General features: G+C 33.8%; 1 protein-coding gene across 11 annotated transcripts in view; it reads right to left on the reverse strand.

Moving 5' to 3' along the window:
- Positions 1-19859, reverse strand: part of CSPP1 (centrosome and spindle pole associated protein 1) — a 170944-nt gene that overhangs the window by 104272 nt on the left and 46813 nt on the right. For 6 of the 11 annotated variants that reach the window (XM_044245506.1, XM_044245501.1, XM_044245497.1 and 3 more), the window contains exons 4-8: positions 16753-16856; positions 16038-16061; positions 11938-12018; positions 10388-10489; positions 8365-8807 (exon numbers count right to left, since the gene is read on the reverse strand). In XM_044245506.1, coding sequence (XP_044101441.1) covers positions 8365-8807; positions 10388-10489; positions 11938-12018; positions 16038-16061; positions 16753-16856 — 754 coding nt within the window. The remainder of the gene's footprint in view (positions 1-8364; positions 8808-10387; positions 10490-11937; positions 12019-16037; positions 16062-16752; positions 16857-19859) is intronic. The other 5 variants (XM_044245507.1, XM_044245502.1, XM_044245498.1 and 2 more) reach the window with 2 other exon arrangements.

Consider the following 19859-nt stretch of genomic DNA (forward strand, 5'->3'; position numbering starts at 1 on the left):
GAGATCATGACCTGAGCTGAAGGCAGCGGCTTAACCCACTGAGCCACCCAGGCACCCACATCTAATCACTCTTAACTACCCCTGTCAGCTCCTTTAACAGCTGTTATGTGGTCTTATAATTTATCTTAGAAACCTCTATTGAGGGGTGCCTGGGGAGTTCAGTCAGTTAAGTGCCCAACTCTTGATTTCAGCTCAGGTCATCATGTAACAGGCTCTGTGCTGGGTGTAGAGCCTGCTTAAGATTCTCTCTCTCCCTCTGCCCTTCTCCCGACCCCGCATATACTTGTTTGCTCTCAGAAAGAAAGAAAGAAAGGAAGGAAGGAAGGAAGGAAGGAAGGAAGAAAGAAAGAAAAAAAAGAAAAAAATGAAAAGAAGCCTTTACTGAGACAATGAAGTTCTCCAGAAAGACAGGAACTGGTGAGAGCCAATAGTGTTTTCATCATTTCTATCTCTTCTCTTCAATCCTCTCAACATTAAGGAAAACCAACTTATGGTAATAGTAATGAACTCAACTAAATGTCTAAGAACAATCTGATTCTAATAAAAGTTCAGGAGTTCAATTTGGGTCATTTGTTCCTGAGAAGTCCTTTCTGTTTAGTTATACCTTTAAAGTCAGTACCAGATTAATTAAAACTATCCCTGAGACCCATAACCAATGTATCTAAATATTCTGTGGCTTTAAATCCATAGATTGGTTTACCACACCTCAATCCACTGATTTTGTCAGAGACAACCTCAAATAAGAATTTGCTTTCTTTGACAAACCAAATCAGATTTAACTGAAATAATAAAATAATTGTAAATGGTTTCCACCATCCTATCAAAAGAAAAAGTTTAACAGGTATGCTAAATGGAAAAGGCTTTTTCTCTCTCTCTACTTCCTGAAGACATGGGTCAGTAACTTTAATTAGGTTCAAACCTCAATGCCCAAGGAAACCAGGTATAGGCTAGAGGCCAAGTTTACTCTAAAAATTAACACATGTGTCTACCTTCCAAAAAATAATTACTCTTACAGAAGCAAAGCAAATTCTCTAAAAGCATAGGTTTTATTCCAGCTAATTTAAATATAAATGAACAACTCCTAAGTGATAATGAATAACTTATTTTTTTCCTTAACAAACCACCGAATCAAACTACTTTAGGAATAAATTTGCAATGTTTTATGCTATCAAGAATAACACATTGTAAAAATAAAATATTTACCATCTATTGGTCCTAGACTCATACAGCTCACAGCAAAGAAGAAACAAATTTCTCCTTACTTAAAAAAAACATCTAATTCATAAAATGGCTACATCATCTTGTTTTCATACCAAGAACTTCTCTAATGTGAATGAATTCTGCTATTATAGGTACTCTCCTAGATGTTAAAAGAAAAATACTGAGCTGTTAACTGTGGGTTACCATTTTCCTCACTGTTTTCAGTTATTTCACAATTTTATTTGCTTTAATTCAGTAACAGTGTTTTTCTAATATCAAGGCGATCTTTAAAATGGAGAAAAAAGTTAGTATTAGAGGCCCTTCCAGAAACAAATGAAAATTAATATGTATTAGGAAAAAAAAAGTATTAAGTAACTCAAGTTTTAACGAACCATTTATCCTCATTTACATTTTACAATTAAGCATGCACATTTCTTAGAATGTCCCACAGTAAGTAAGCACGTACTCATCTATGTGGCTAACATACAGATTCTAATTTCAGATGGAATGTTATTTCAGAATTTTATTAAATAACTACTAAGATTACAAACTAACAAATATCAACAGTTAAATAGAATGAAAGTGCTAACTGCATTAATCACATAAAAACTTTAAAAAAGCATTTTTTAAAGCTAAAAGTTTCTTTTACTCATTAACATTGGTTATAAAGTAAACACAATCAAGTGATATATTAACTTATCCAGGCCAAGTTAAAAACTAATAAAGACTAGGATGACCACATTTAAGTAGAGCCTACAAACTTAAAAGTACTATGAAATACACCATTACCTTCAATTTCTAAAGTTCCTCAAACATAAATTTTAGTCAAATTGTAAATATTTATAAATAAATAACACATAAATAAACACACACGCATAGACAAAGAATGCAAGTGTCAAGCAAAATGCTAACTACCTTGTTAATTATTTAAAAACACTGGCCAATGATTAATGATAGTTCAGAAGTGTAACATCATTCCTGGGCTTTAGCTTTCCCATATCTAAAGTGGGTAAAATAGTTCATTAATCAATACATTATCATACTTGAAATTGTTTATGGGGTAATTAGAAAAAAAGTGAGACCAAAAATATAAAACTCAAAAATTGTTTTAAAATTAAAACTGGAATTTATCACATGCTGACTTTTAGAAGAAAAAAAGAGAAAAAGAGAAACTTACAAAAATGAAGGAAAATTAATTTTGTACTTCTCATAACCAGTTATAATTATTTTTTGTCAAGAACTTCAGGTTAATATTACATTATATCATGAATAAATGCTTAGACAAAAAACAAGGAAGAACATTACATAATGATAAAGGGATTAATCCATTGAAAGGAGATTAACAATTGTAAATATCTATGCAGCCAACATAGGATCACCTAAGTTCATAATGCAAATATTAACAAACATAAAGTGAGAAACTGACAGTTATATAATAATAGTAGAGGAATTTAACACCCCACTTACATCAGTGGATATCATCCAGACAGAAAATCACTAAGAAAACGGTGGCTTTGAATGACACATTACAACAGATGTATAAAGAACAGTCCATCCAAACACAGCAGAATACACATTCTTTTCAAGTGCACATGAAACATTCCACAGGATAGATCATATGTTAAGCCACGAAATAAGTCAGAATGAATTTAAGAAGCCTGAAATCCTATCAAGCATCTTTTCCAGCCACAAGTATGAAACTAGAAACCAATTATAAGGGGAAAAAAGAAAAAGACAGAGAGAGTTTATTTATTTATTTATTTATTTTTAAGATTTTACTTATTTGACAGAAAGATCACAAGTAGGCAGAGAGGCAGGCAGAGAGAGAGGAGGAAGTAGGCTCCCCACTGAGCAGAGAGCCCGATGTGGGGCTCGATCCCAGGACCCTGGGATCATGACCCAAGTCGAAGGCAGAGGCTTTAACCCACTGAGCCACCCAGGCAAAAAAGACAGAGAGAGAAAGCAAGTAAACAAACACAAAAAATGTGGAGGCTAAACAATATTCTACCAAGCAATGGGTTCAATGAAGAAATGAGAGAAAATCTAAAACACATGGAGAAATATGAAATGGCGAACACAACAGTCCAAAATCATTGGGACACAGTGAAACAAGCAATGGGTCAACGAAGAAATGAGAGAAAATCTAAAACACATGGAGAAATATGAAATGGCGAACACAACAGTCCAAAATCATTGGGACACAGTGAAAGTCCTAAGAGCATTTCACAGGCCTACCTCTAGAAACAAGAAAAAATCTCCAACAATCTAATCTTATACCTAAAGGAACTAGAAAAATAACAAATGAAACCCAAAGTCTGTAAAAAGAAAAATATAACAAAAATCAGAACAGAAATAAATGGAGAAAAATAAAAACAATAGAAAGGATCAATAAACAAAACAAAATTAATAAACCTTTAGCCAGACTCATCAAGAAAAAAAAGAAAAAGGAATTACATAAATTCAGAAATGAAAGAAAAGTAACAACTGACACCAAAAACACACAGAGGGTTGTAAGAGACTACTATGAAAAATTATAGGCCAACGAATTGGGAAAACCTAGAAGAAATGAAAAAATTCCCAGAATCATATAATCTTTCAGGGCGCCTGAGTGGCTCAGTGGGTTAAAGCCTCTGCCTTCGGCTCAGGTCATGATCTCAGGGTCCTGGGATCAAGCTCCACATCAGGCTCTCTGCTCACAGGAGCCGGCTTCCCCCTCCCTCTCTCCCTGCCTGCCTCTCTGCCACTTCTGGTCTCTATCTGTCAAATAAATAAATAAAACCTTTAAAAAAATAAAAAGAATCATATAATCTTTCAAAACTGAATCAGAAAGACACAGAAAACCTTAACAGACTGATTACTAATAACAAAATTGAACTGCAATAAAAAAAAACTTCCAGCAAACAAAAGTCCCAGAGAAGATAACTTTCCAGGTAAATTCTAGCAAATATTTAAGGAAGAGTTAACACCCATCCTTCTCAAATTATTCCCAAAAAGTAGAAAAGGAAGGAAAAGTTCCAGATTCTCTCAGTGAGGCCAGGATTACCCTGATAATCAAAACTAACAAAGACACTACAAAAAAGAAAAAAGAAAAAAAAAAAATCACCCACAAACCTACAGGTCAAAACACCTAATGAACATAGATGCAAAAATTCTCAACAAAATATTAGAAAACCAAATTCAACAATACAATTCAATACAATTCATTCATTACAATCAATTGGGATTTAGTCTAGGAATGCAAGGATAGTTCAACAGTTGCAAAACAATCAATGTGATACAACACATTAACAAAATGAAGGATGAGAGCATATGATCACCTCCACAGATTCAGAAAAAGCATGTGACAAAAAACAACATCCACTTATGATAAAACTCTTAAAGTAGGTTCAAAGGGAACAGACCTCATCTAATAAAGGCCATATATGAAAAACACACACTTAACACCATACTCCATGTGGAAAAACTGAGAGCTAAGATCAGGAATAAGAGAAGGATGTCCACCCGTGGCACTTTTATTCAACACTGCACTGGAAGTACAAATCATAGCAATCGGACAAGAAAAAGAAGTAAAAAGCATCCAAACTGGTAAGGAAGAAATAAAACTTTTACTCTTTGCAGATGACATGAAACTATATGCATAAGTCCTAAAGATTCCACAAAAAAACTACAAGAACTAATAAATGAGATCAGTAATGAAAATTAATATACTGGGTGGCTCAGCTGGTTAAGCATCTGCCTTCAACTCAGGTCAATCTATAACAAAGGAGGCAAGAATCTACAATGGGGGAAAAACATTTCTTCTATAAATGGTGATGGGAAAACTGGAAAAAAAAAAACTGAACCACTTTCTTACACCATACACAAAAATAAACTCAAAATGGACTGAAGACCTATACACGAGACCTGAAACCATAAAACTTCTAAGAGGAAAACACAGCAGTCTCTTGGACATCAGCGTTAGCAACAAATTTATGGATATGTCTCCTAAGGTAAGGGAAACAAAAGCAAAAACAAACAAACAAACAAAAACTACCAGGACCACACCAAAATAAAATCCTTTTGTACAAAAAGGAAACCTGTATCAACAAAATAAAAAGCAACCTATTGGAGATATCTGCAAATGATTCATCTTACAAGGGGTTAATTTCCAAAACATATGAAGAACTCATACAATTCAAACCCAAAAGCAGATAATCTGATTAGGAAACAAGTAGAGGACCTGAGTAGTCAGTTTTTTGAAAAAGACATACAAATGGCCAAGACACATGAAAAGATGCTCAATATCACTAACCATCAAGGAAATGCAAATGAAAACCACAATGAGATAGATATCGCATCACACCACTGAGAATGGCTAGTATCAAAAAGACAAGTAGTAGTAAGTGCTAGTTAGGATGTGGAGAAAAGGGATTACCGTACAATGTAGTGGGAATGTAAACTGGTGCAGCCACTATAGAAAACAGTATGGAGATGGCTCAAAATAATAAAAATAGATACACTATTTGATCCAGTAATTCCACTACTGGGTATTTAATCAAAGTAAATGAAAACCCTAATTTGAAAAGATAGCTGCACCTCAATGTTTAATGCAACATAACTTACAACAGCCAAGCAACCCAAGTGTCCATCCATAAATGAATGGATAAAAGAAGATGTGGTATAGATATAAAATGGAGTATTAGCCATAAAAAAGAATGAGATCTTGACATTTCCAACAACATGGATAGACCTAGAGGGTACTATGCCAAGTGAAAATAAGTCAGTCAGGGAAAGAAAAATATCATATGATTTCACTCGTATGTGAAATCTAAAAAATAAAACAAATGAGCAAACAAACAACAAAAAACAGAAACAGACTCATAAGTACAGACAGCACTCTTGTTGCCAGAGGGTAGGGGCATGGATGGAAAGGGCTAAATAGGTGACAGGGATTAAGAGATATAAACCTGTAGTAGAAAGTAAGTAAGTCATAGAGATGAAAAATACAACACAGGGAATGCAGACAGTATTCTTATAATAATGTTGTATGGTTAGAGATGGTAACTATATATATTGTGGTGAACACCTCATAATGTATAAAACTGACGAATCCCTCTGTGTGCACCTAAAACTAATATAACACTGCATATCAACTATACTTTAAAAATATTTTTTTAAAGAATAAATGGTTAAAGCAAGAGGCCAAATGCAGTTACACATTTCTGTAGTGTCAAAAATTTTACTAATAAATAAAGTCATTTTTCCGATCTACTACTCTGCCTCCTAAATAAAAACTACTTAATTACAGAAGTGAATTTGTGGGGTTTTTTTTGTTTTGTTTTTTTTTTTTTTTGCTGGAATTAAGGAATCTACAAATCTGCAATACAGAAATTCAATTTTAACCTCATACCTTAGAGACATATGTGAAAAACCCTACATCTAGAGATGTAAGTTTATGCATTAACAAAATGGAAGTATTACATAATAATGATTTAAATTTGAAGAAATATTTCTAAACATTGTAAAACATGTAACGGGAATTATTCTCACTCATTCTCATGTTTAATCTATTCTTAAAATACTACCTGGAGATTATATAAAAAGAGGTCCTTTTGACTGTGGAATATATATAAATATATATATATATATATATATATATATGATAGTTCTCAGATAATTAGACTGAAATTCATTTGTTCCAGTATAAAATTATTGCAGAATATATTATAAAAATAATAGATTAAACATATTTTAAAAGCAATCATAATAAGTTTCTTGAAATTCCAAACTTAAAAGATAGCATTACATTACATTTTAAAGATAAACAGACACCATAAAGAAAAAAAATGTTTTCATGTACAAAGAAGGCAAAACCAAGAGTCCAAGACTACCTGCAGTTCCCCAATTGAGAGCTCTTTTAGTTTAGGCAGCCTTTGACTACCTTCGGGTATAAACATTTTCAAATATAAAACACTGTAGGATTTAGACTGTTTTCTGAAGTACAATTAGATTCAAATCAGATAGAAATGATAAGTAGCATTGCAAAATTATAGTCTATCACTCATATCACTTACTACTAAAAAGACTGGGTGACCAGGCCGTAATAGCTACAGAATAAAGAACAGAAGACTACGAAGTGTAAAGGTTCTGTATTATTATTAATAACTAGAATGCTCAATGCACAACATTATATCTCAGAAATGTTCTAAAATATTTAAATGGTAACCTACTTGGACTAAGAAAACAGGTCCCATAAACTCTTTAAAATTTAGATTTCACCCTTTCAAGTTAACATGTACTGACAAATACGGAACCCTGCCATATTTCTATCTCCAAAAGTTTATGAAAATAGAGAAAATTTTAAGTATTAAGATAAGTGACTTAATAAAACAAAATCCCACTGTACCAGGTTAAGAAATTATAAGTAGTTTCCCCCCAAAAAATCATCCCAAAGAACTGAAAGGCATCTGAAAATCTGATAGCAAAAATCTGATACCATTTCACTTAAGTAAGTGTTTAATAAGTGACTTAAAAAGAGTGAAGAATATTGATAGAAGTACTGAGAGCACAGGAACATTAAAGGAATAACTATATTTCATCTCTTTTAAATTGTCCTTTTAATCTACATTTTAACATCTGTAACTGGGATTGCCATCAACCTGGTTTTAAAGTTTTTCAAGTTATTGCAAAGAGTTCTTGTTTCTCCTGTCATTCACATAGGGCAATAGGAATCTGAAACAACCCTGAATTCTTGCCTCAAGGTTTTTCAAACAATACTAGCAACATGAATTCAGACTGCAAACCTGAATCAGTACTGACTTACAGTTCATAACATCAGAGAGGGGTTTTGTTTTTTAATCCCTCCATTCAGTGCCAAGGTTGAAACATGGACGCTTCCTTTCTATCCCCTTCTGTGAAAAAATTTATTTCCCATTTAATTTTACATGAAGGTTATAGCCTTTCAGTGTCCCAGCTTTATTACAGGGTACCTTTCCCCCCCACCTTGGGAGGGGTTCTATTTGTTCTTTCAGTGGCACATTGAAAATAATCCTGTAACTTCCAACTGACAGCATCTTAGAATTAACCAAGTATGTAGATAAATGAAACTGCTTCTCCATAACATAATCATAGAAAGTAACATTAATACTAAGCAAAGAAAGAAAATAAAAATGAAGTTGTAAATACCTGTCATTTGTATACACTCTCAAAAGTCTTCTATCAAAATCACTTTCATATCTAAACCTCTCGTCCATTTCTTCACTTACTTCAGGATCTTGATCAGGTTTGTAATACTGTCTATCAAAAACACGATCCTCATTAAACCTGTGAAATCTTCTATCTGGAATGTCAGCTTTGTTGGCAAACCTTTCAGGTTTTTTATTGGAAATGTCCACGTCTTCATTAGTTTTTTTAATGAGTCTTCTATTCCTTAATTCAATTTCATCATCTAGTTGTCGGTATCTGTCCTCCTCTAGTCTTCTTTGGTTTAGAAGCTCTTCATATGCCTCCGAAGGAGTTAATAAGACATTTCTTCTAGGACCCTCTAAATTTTCATAAGATGTTTGTATTTGTGAGGGTAAATCAGGCTTAACCTGACCAATAAGTTTTTTATTTCTTTGATTCTTGTGCTGGTCAATTAAAAAAGAAAATAAAAAACAGATCTTAATGCAATGCTATTTCTTTTCCTTTTTTTTTTTTAAGATTTTATTTATTTATTTATTTGTCAGAGAGAGAGAGAGAGAGAGAGAGAATGCACGAGCAGGCAGAGTGGCAGGCAGAGGCAGAGAGAAGCAGGCTCCCTGATGAGCAAGGAGCCCGATGCGGGACTCGATCCCAAGGTCCTGGGATCATGACCTGAGCTGAAGGCAGCGGCTTAACCAACTGAGCCACCCAGGCATCCCTGCAATGCTATTTCTTATATTACATCCTTATATGATGCTTAGTCTATTTCTCATCTGAACTCCAAGGCCTAATCACCCAAAAGAAATAGCTTATCTTTAGAAAAAAAAAAACTTCAAGGAAATGTTATCCTTCAAAACCTAATAAATAAAATATAACAAGCAACAGTGATATGGGTAAGTGGCTACAAAAAGAGAGGATAAACTAAATGCAAATTCCTATCCCAAAAGATACATATTTTTTTGGCAGGTAATACTGCTTCAAAATATTTCAAATTAAATTCTTAATACAAACAACACAGAAGTGGTCAATTTTTGGCCCTATTAATATCAACCATTCTTAAATTTGGAAAAAAAATATATAACTAGAAATTGTCAGCATTTAAAAATCACTTAGAAGTAAAAATTGGGGGGGGGGGGGCGCCTGGGTGGTTCAGTGGGTTAAAGCCTCTGCCTTCAGCTCAGGTCATGATCCCAGGGTCCTGGTATCGAGTCCCACATCAGGCTCTCTGCTCGGCAGGGAGCCTGCTTCCTCCTCTCTCTCTGCCTGCCTCTTTGCCTACTTGTGATCTCTGTCAAATAAATAAATATAATCTTTAAAAAAAAAAAAAAAAAGTAAAAATTAGGGGCACCTGGGTGGCTCAGTACCTTAATGTCCAACTCTCAATTTTGGTTCCGGTCAAGATCTCAGGGCCATTAGACAGAACTCCGTGCCAGGCTCCATCCATGCTGAGCATGGAGTCTGCCTAAGATTCTCACTCTCCCTCTTCCCTTCTCTGGCCCCCTCCCCTGCCTGCTGGTACTCTCTAAAAAAAATTTTTTTTAAATAAAAAGTAAAATATATAAAAACTAAACATCACTTAAAGCCAATCTCAAAAATTAAATCACCCCCATGAAGTTAAAAAGTAGGGTAAGTTCTTCAATATGCAATAAAACCATTAATAAAACTAAAATATCAAAATGCCCTGTGTTTAGTTCAATTTGACTTAATCTTTAAAATATTTACATAAAAAACAAGTGAAATTTCCAACATATAAAAATATTTTCAGGGCGCCTGGGTGGCTCAGTGGGTTAAAGCCTCTGCCTTCAGCTCGGGTCATGATCTCAGGATCCTGGGATCAAGCCCCGCATCAGGCTCTCTGCTCAGTGGCTAGCCTGCTTCCTCCTCTCTCCCTCTCTGTCTGCCTCTCTGCCTACTTGTGATCTCTGTCAAATAAATAAATAAAATCTTTAAAAATATATATATTTTCAAGTAAGTACAAAATGTTCAACCTCTGGTGTTAAAGATTTACTTTAAAATCAAAACCTACCTCAGTACTACTCTTTTCTACCTGTCTGAACTTGTCAGTAGATTCTTCTTTACCCCTGAGAAATTGATTGTATTCTTTATTGCGTTCAAGTTTCAAACTTTCCTTAAAATAAAAACCAAAAGGTAATGTTAAAACTCCTCAAAGTACCTTTAAAAAAGTACCTTTATGTTCAAACTCATACAAAATAAGAGATCTTACCCAGAATCAAGCTTTATTAATAATTTCAAGGATAGAAGTAGTTGCAAGACACAAGAGAGGCAGGAAAAGGTCTGAACAATCAATGCAATTCCCCAATGCTTTCTTGCCACATTAAAATAAGCATTACTACACATTTAGGTCCAGGTTAATAGAGAAGATCTTTAACAGAAGGGAGCTGCTTCAACTAAAAGCATTCATAAATAAATCTTTCCCACTAGTAACTACATGACTGTGTTTGCCAGGAGACCGGTCATTATCATGTTTCCAAGATTTGACCAGGTTACCTTCTTTCTTTTTCAGAGACATCTCCTGCCTCTATTCCCCCACCCCACTCTCAAAAGACCTAGTGTTATTCATTTCTTTCCCAAGTATCAGGAAGATTGATTACATAAAAACATAAAAAGGTAAAATTATCACAAACACTATAATATAAATATTCTGTTGAAACACATATTAGGAAATGTTTTTAAGCCTTCATATCTCCTTTGTCACTGAAACAGCACAATCTAAAAAAAAAAGAAATTAAAGATTACCTAGGTCATCTTTTGAAACTTATTATCTGTCTGTCTTGTGTACTATGTTATAATCACTGATCTGGCTTGGAAATTCAGTCCCTACAAGGGGTATGCAGTGTTTTATCTCTACCACCTCTAAAGAGTAGGTACATGTATTTGTAGAGTGAAAGAAAACACATTCAAAAAGCTCCAGACCACACCCTACATCAAAGCTCAACAGAGAGAGTCAATTTTCATATGGTTTCACTTATTTGTGGAGCATAACAAATAGCATGGAGGACAAGGGGCGTTAGAGAGGAGTAGGGAATTTGGGTAAATTGGAAGGGGAAGTGAACCATGAGAGACTGTGGACTCTGAAAAACAATCTGAGGGGTTTGAAGTGGCGGGGGGGTGGGAAGTTGGGGTACCAGGTGGTGGGTATTATAGAGGGCACGGCGGCTTGCATGGAGCACTGGCAGTGGTGAAAAAATAATGAATAATGTTTTTCTGAAAATAAATAAATTGAAAAAAAAAAAAACTCAGTATACTCTCATTCACTCATCTCACTGATAACTGTGACACACAGCATGAACTTCATAGCTCAGAAACCAATGCTGAAATACATAAATTCTAAATATTCAATTAATTCACATATTAAAGATATATCACATCATCATAAATGTTCAAAACTTCTTTTAAAAACAGCACAACTAGAGACTCCACAGATTTCTTTAAAAAGACATATATTTAAGAATGGGAAATGATATAATCTTCTGCTTGCATTTCAGTCAGGAGTATGTTAACTATTTTGATACCTCACAAAATTATTACCCACAATAACTACTCCTATCCACCTACCTTGGCAGATAGCCTCTCACCAATAGGAAGAGAAACTCCCAGGGTAGATGGATCTGTTTCACTCGTGGACAGAAAATTTTTCTGTATATATACACATTAAAAAAATATATTACCTAATTGCCTTTATGTTTCATAAATGTGTCTTTACATTCTATTTTCTAAACTATATATTATGCAGAGTAAAAGAATGATATGGAGATGAAGACAGAAAGTACAAAAGTAATTGGAACACAGAACTTTCTTCCAATCAAAAAGTCCCTGAAGAGGAGAATCAGGTCTTAATTTTCATTTGTAACATATATATTCCAGATGATTAAAAAGCAAGGGATAAAGGAAACTCTTTCCCAATTTATATTTCTTTTCTAAGCACATATTCTTCATTATCAGTGCTCTACTAGTCTTTGGCAAATTTGAGGCAAATTTAAACTTCTCACCAAGATCTGCATACATGCTGCAATAATGTTTTTTTACTAATTTTCCTGTGATAATTTATGAGGGGATATCCACTCAAATGCCAAAAGATATAAACTATGAACACTGTTTCTGTATATGTATGACCATCCTTATTCATTACAGATTTAGATAATGCAGTGTAGTATATAGAGCATCAGACTAGGAGTCAAAAGACCTGGGCCCGAGGACTAGTCCCAACACTTCTCAGTTCCACAACAATGAGCAAGTTGCTTAACTTCCCTGACTCAGTCTTCTTACATAAAATGAGAATGGTATCTGCTCTGCCTACCTACCAAAGCTGGTATAAGGTTCAAAGAGGATTAAAATGTAAAATATTTTAGAATACTATAAAGCAAACACAAGGATGATTAAAAATATATATATGATCCCCAACTTGGTACTGCTTGGTAGTCATATAATCTGGAAATTATTTAACATCTCTGACCCAACTGCTTTATTTTTAAGGAAGGGATAACGCCATCTAAATCATTAGGTTATGAGGATTTAATGAATTGATACTTGTTAAGCTGTATAGCCCCATGCCTTTTATTTATTCATTAAATAAGGAATTATTGACTACCTAAAACTTTCCAGTTACTTTTTTTGGTGGTAAGGAGACAAAAATAAGACTAAATCCCCTCTATGTAAGAAATTTACAGTTCAGCTGAGGAAACAAACATGTAAACAAATAACTACAATATAATGTACCAACTGCTACAATATAACTACATTCAAAACATTTAGGAGCAGAGTGATTAGTATAACTAAACGATTAATAAGGTTTCATTGAGGGATGTCTGGATGGTGGCACTGTCGGTTAAGTGCCCATAGGTCATGATCTCAGTGTTGTGATCTTAAGCCCTGTGTTGGAGGGCTACGCTCAGTGGAGTCAGCTGGAGATTCTTTCTCTCTCCTCCTCTGCCCTTTGCACTAGTGCTTTCTCTCTCTCTCTAAAATAATAAATCTTTAAAAAATAAAAATATAAGATTTCATTGAATCTGAATTTACAAGTAAGTTATGCTACAAAAGCTTATTTGAAAGCTGGTTGTTTAGAACTCTAAACTTATTTGTCAAGGGAAAAAACAAGATACCTGACTAGATCCCTGAGTCAGTTTAGCTCTTACATAAAAAGTACACCATTAACCTAGCCATTTTATAGAGTTACACATGTACAGAAAAACATATTCAGAGTTCCAACCCTGGGAAGACAGAGAGACAGCATCCTCACTCCTTCGCTGGGCAATTCACACTCCCAACACAGGCCCAGAATGATGTTTGAAATGTCCAATAAATGAAAAATAATAATAATAATAAGGACAGCAGAGTGAGTTATTTTAAAAGCTAAATTTTAGACATATTCTCATTCACTCAATAAATACTGACTGCCGACTGCCCCAAAATGTTTGATATGTCTGAGATTCATCAGTGAAGAAAACAAAGACCCCCGCCTCCCTGAAGCTTACATTCAAGCACAGGAAACGGACAAGAAATAATAAACATAATGAAGAGTATGGTATGTTAGATGGGGGGAGTGGGAAAAATAGAAATCTAGAGTTCCCTTTTGGACATGCTCAACATGAGATATCCATTAGATTTCTAAGACAGGTAGCCAAATGGAAAAGTGTGAGGTTTAAGAGAAAACTCTGGGCTATAAATATATATTTACTAATTCAATTTAAAAATTGTTCTTCTGAGAATACGTTTTCCCTGCACTTCTAAATGGTCAAGTGTCTTCTATTTTAAAAACTCAAAAGAAGATGGCAGTTGTTTAATGTTTCTTCTTGGCAAAATCTAAAGACTTAAATTTTTTTAATTGAAGTATCCATGCAATCCAAAAGTCAGAAAGCCACAGGAAAAAATCTAGAAAGAACAGGACTTCCTAGGGGGTCAAGAAAGCCACTGCAGCCACCTACCCAAATCCTATTTGGATTTTCCTTTTTCCTTTTTCCTTATTTTCCTTTTTTCCATGCTTTCCTTTCCATGCCCACTTTCTCAGACGTCAACCAAAATTGGTCTCTTACATATTAAGGGACTACTGCTCCTCTATCACAACCATATTCTGGATATCTCAACACCAAAAACTCCCTCATACCCATTTGAATTTAAAGATCTCTTTTTCCTTGATCTTTTTCTCTTTCATAAAGGCAATCTCTTCCTATGCCTCCTACCACCATTCTTTTTTAAGATCTTCTATGAGGAAATATAATATTCACAAGTGAAAAAGGTAACAGAGGAAAACCCAACCCAATAAGGAACAGTAGGAGATGGGGAGAATACTGAGGTACAAGGCCAGGGAGGTGGGCTGGAACATGAAAGAAAGACTTCACATGCCATGCTAAGGAGTATGCATTTTTATCCTTAAGGTCTGTGAGGAGACACTGAAGTATTTAAATTGGTAAGGGACAGGATCATTCTGGAAAGTAGTATGAAGAACAAACTAAAAATCAGTGGAAGCAGAAGTGAAAAATCTATAGCAGTAATTAAAAATAAACAGTAAGATAAGAATCTCTAATATGCAGTACTAACAGTCCTGAAAGAGTTATCAAGGTCTTCACAGGCTGCTTATAGAGGTATAATGTTTCACACATACCAAATTAAAAATCTAATCTAGGAGCACTGGGCTGGCTCATTCTATAGAGCATGCAACTCTAAATCTCAGGGTCATGAGTTGAAGCTCCATGTTGGGCATGGAGCCTACTTAAAAATTAAATAAGTAAATAAATACATAATAAAAATAATAAATAAAATTCCTTTTTAAAAAATCTAATCTATTCTATCCTATCTACCTACATCATGATTTTTTACTATCCTCAAAAAGAATCTAACCTATTCAGACTGGTAAATCACATGTGCCTTATTCATACAAAGCTAACGCCTACCATCCAAGTCCTTCCTTGTATATTCTCCATCTGAAAAGCTTCCTCTCCTTGATTTGCCCTCTAGAATATCCAAATCCCACCTATCCTACAATGTCTTACAAAATAACATCTTGAGGTTTTTCCTGATCATTATAGCCTTCTTAATAGTTACAGTTTCTAACCTATATGAATGTTGTCTCTATGACCAGATTCAAAGACACCTTGAAGACAGATTCTTCTTCGTAAGTACTTAAAAAGTGTTGGCTGAATAATGATTGTGTGAGATTCATTTTTAAAAGTTCTGTAAAAGTATAATGTTTTTATTTTCCAATATAAATTTACAAACACAATCTATGGGTTTGGGTGCAAAAATACTAAGTAATCCAAATCTTGACAACACAGAGTTAAAAAAAATCTTAGAATATCCTGAGTATCTATTATTTTATTAACCTTAATGTGAGTCTAATTTGAAGAAAAAAAACTGGCATGCTGAAAACAAATGGGCTTATAATAGCTATAAAATCTTTCTAAAAGATGCACAAGAAAGCAACAAAAATTAATGCAAAGCAGGAATCAAAAAGAATGCTGGATTATATCAATGAAAAATTACAACATACAGACTGCCATCTTGGTAAAAGCAAGGATACAAAATGTTATCATTCAAAAGTCTCGAAATCACAGATGAAGTTATTTTTCTTTTTAGCTTCAAAGCAATGTCATAAATGAAAATAACTGCAAGCTACTAGATCTAAAAGAAATAAAGAAATATAAAGGTCCAGGCAACCCTACCTTTCTTTTTGCTTGTGTAATACCCTAAAGTCAAAGGAAACAAACCATTGATAAAATGTATTCAAAGTTCTTTCTCTCCATGTGCAAATCAGAATAAATAATTATATACTTGGAACAAACATTATAAACTAGAAACATAATTGTTTAAAATAATGTGATAACCTAAAAATTAAATTGCATTTCAAAACTTGTAAGAACGCTTTAGTTTAGCAATTACGTAATTTAATCAACCATACTTAAAACAAGGGTTCCACTAAGTAAACAGATTAAATCATAAAGTAAAGACTTTGGAAGCTAAGTAAATATGTTAAATGAAGTTTTTAAAAGCTTAGCTGACAGGAAAGTAAGTGGCAACTAGAATCCCAAGTATCATTTTAATACATGGTCGTGGGGAGTAGAGGAGTAGGGAATCATAATCAGGTTTTTTTAAAACCATGATAATTCTACAGAAAACATGAACAACCAGAAGTTACAGTTTCATTTAAAATTAAAACTACTCCACTGCAAAGATTAAGAATATGTTATTCCATGGCACCACTTCTCAGCACCACTTTCTACCAATGTCATATATGTCCCTTAACTGTCACTATAATATCCTACTATTAGATACCAAATATAACCTAAAAATTAACACTTTTGACTAAAACCTTAGGAAAATAGATTCAGCAGATGAATTCTGAAGCATAAGATCCAGCTAACTAATAGAATATATTACCTGAGTAAGATAACGTCTGTAATCCTGCCTCAATTCTTCTTTTAGTTTATGTTTCTTACGTTCATAATCTTCCCCAAGGGGTAAACTTAATCCATAATCAATTCCTAGAAAGAAAACAGGTAATATAGCTCATTTTCAAACCAATGTCAATTTCAACATAATCTGCTGTCACCAAAGCACAGTAGAAAAGAACAGAGTCATGTTTGATTCTGAGACTGGGATCAGGATAATGAATTGTTTATTTAAAATGTTTTGGCAGGAACGCCGGGGTGGCTCAGTTGGTTAGGCAGCTGCCTTTGGCTCAGGTCGTGATCCCGGCGTCCTGGGATCGAGTCCCACATCGGGCTCCTTGCTCGGCGGGGAGCCTGCTACTCCCTCTGCCTCTGCCTGCCTCTCTGCCTGTGCTCGCTCTCTCTCCCTCTCTCTCTGACAAATAAATAAATAAAATCTTAAAAAAAAAAAAAATGCTTTGGCAAGTCATACATTCACACATATGGGAAATATCCCTCCCACCCATAAAATCCAGTCACCGAGTTCTCCTGCCCAAAACATCCAATATTACCATTTCTTGTATTTCCTTCCAGAAACTTCATGCATCTATAAACAGATACTTTTAAATTATTGTGTGTGCATGTTTCCTGTGTATTTACTTCTTCTCCCTTTAGGTAAATGATTCTGCACTGTTTGGCATCTGGCTTTTTCACACAGTATAAAATTAAAGAAAAGCTGATTACCCTTGTTTCTTCAGTTAATTCTACAGAAATTTCTATAAAGATAAATACCTACAACAATTTTAAGGTCTGTTTTCCAGTCTATGAAAATTAATAATGTGATTTTTTTTTTTTTACTATAAGACTATTTTTGTTATAACATGTTCAAGGAAAAATTATTAGTACTATGCATGGCTCAGGCTGAAATTTCCAAGAACTTTTATTAAAGTTAAGCCACTAATTCTGATTTCATATAAATGGATATTAATTTTTATTGTGGTAAAATATACATAATGTAAAATTTAAATTTTAACTGCTTTTAAGCATACAATCAAGTAGCATTAATATATTCACAATGCTGTGCAAACATCACCACATATACAAAATTAAGGCCATTTCCAGAATTTTTTCATCATCCCAAACAGAAACTCTATAGAAGGATGTTAATTTTTTAAGAAAAACTTAAATTTTCAGGGCACCTGGTTGGCTCAGTCATTAAACGTCTACCTTGACTCAGGTCATGATCCCAGGGTCCTGGGATCAAGCCCCACACTGGGCTCCCTGCTCAGCAGGAAGCCTGCTTCTTCCTCTCTCCCTCCCCCTGCATGTGTTCCCTCTCTCACTGTGTCTCTGTCAAATAAATAAAATCTTAAAAAAAAAAAAAAAAAAGTAAAGAAAGAAAATCTTTAATTTTGAGTCATGTTTCCATATATAGAGATCAAAAATCAAATTACATTTTGGGGTGATGACAATAGTGATGGCCGTACAACTTGTACATACTAAAAAAAATGAGAGTTGTACAGTTTCAGTGGGGAAACTTTATGATATGTAAATTGTATCTCAATAAAGCAGTTAAAATCAAATTATATACTTTCAAAAAGCACAGAAAACAAATGAGTATTTAGATTTTTGAAGCTCCTCTCCTTTTTAGTTCTACTATGTAATACCATAGCATAAAAAAAATTATCATTTCTAAATATTTTCCTTAATTAGTTAGCAATCCAAAGAACATAGACTAAATAATAAACCATAGTTTATAAACTAATATGGATATCACCATTTTTGTGTCTTATTCCCTCACAATGCAGCTAAATGATGGGACTTTTCATAAAAGTGTCATATAACTGCTTTATTACATCACTGAAATATTTCAGCGGAAGAAGGCCCAAGGGGTATACATATAAATGTATGTCTGTTGATTTTTATGGAATACTAAATTCCACTTCCCACCTTGAACATCATGGAATTCTCTTGATAAAGACTTCTGGCCTACATAATCCTGATAATAGTGAGTAAAGTAGGCATCCTTAGGGATGCCTCTCACTCATGCTCCCAACTGTCTCCCAAAAGAATTTAAAGTATCCCATATGCTTAAAATTTTAAATCATTCTAGAAAAGCATTCTTTCATCACAGAGGAATCTAAACCTTATTTTTAAAGATATAACATTTAAGCCTAAAGAGAGAAATACCTTTGATTTACACTTTCAGAATGGAGTGTCACAAATGGAACTAAATCATAAGGTCAATGAAGATAAGGCCTTCATTTATTCAAAATTTACTCAATTTTATAATGCCTGGTATAAAACCTTTATCCAAGAAATGTTTATTGAATAAATGTATAAATGAATGCATGAATGAATCCTTAAATAAGAGGAAAGAATGAGAGAAAGGGAAAAAGCACACGATTTTTAGTATTTCATTTCTGATTTTAGGCAGTCTGCATAGAGAAGCAGCATAATAACTAGTAAACAAAGTTACTTATCTCTAGTCACAATGGATACTCTACTGTGTCAAGGAGGAAAAGAAAACAATGCTGCAAGGATGATACATCTCAACATTTCAGGCTTTCCTACTCAGGGAAGCAGTAATTTATAGCTTTCTGAAAGGTCATATATTTAAGGCGGTTTTTTAATACAGGTTTTCAATTCTGCTTGGTGGATTTATGTGGAAGACTAGAAATTAAAATGTGATTTTCATTTATAAATCACTATTTATACTAAGTTCAATTTCATTTATCAAGAATTTTTGCCTTTACTATTGCCACAAACCGTATTTGTAGTAACTGTCTTAAGAGACAAGGAAGAATACATACTGATTGCCTTCTGAACTACTTTAAATTTTATTAAGTCTAAGGTTTAGTCAACAGAAAATACTAACTTTTTAACTGTTATTTTTGTCATCTAATACCAATATTTTATGGCATTAGAGGTAGGCCAGAGAAATAAAACAAACATATGGAACAATTTAAGTATTCTGTTCCTTTTAAACTATGCAAGAACTATAGCATCTCAATTGACTTAATTAAGAAACATGGTCAGACTTACTTATTCAGAGCAGTTGTCTTATAATGTTTTAGTGGCAAATAAAGCATCAGTGTCATCTTAGCTTCATTTGAA

Source organism: Neovison vison, chromosome 4 (assembly GCF_020171115.1).
Source record: "Neovison vison isolate M4711 chromosome 4, ASM_NN_V1, whole genome shotgun sequence".
Lineage (NCBI taxonomy): Eukaryota > Metazoa > Chordata > Mammalia > Carnivora > Mustelidae > Neogale > Neogale vison.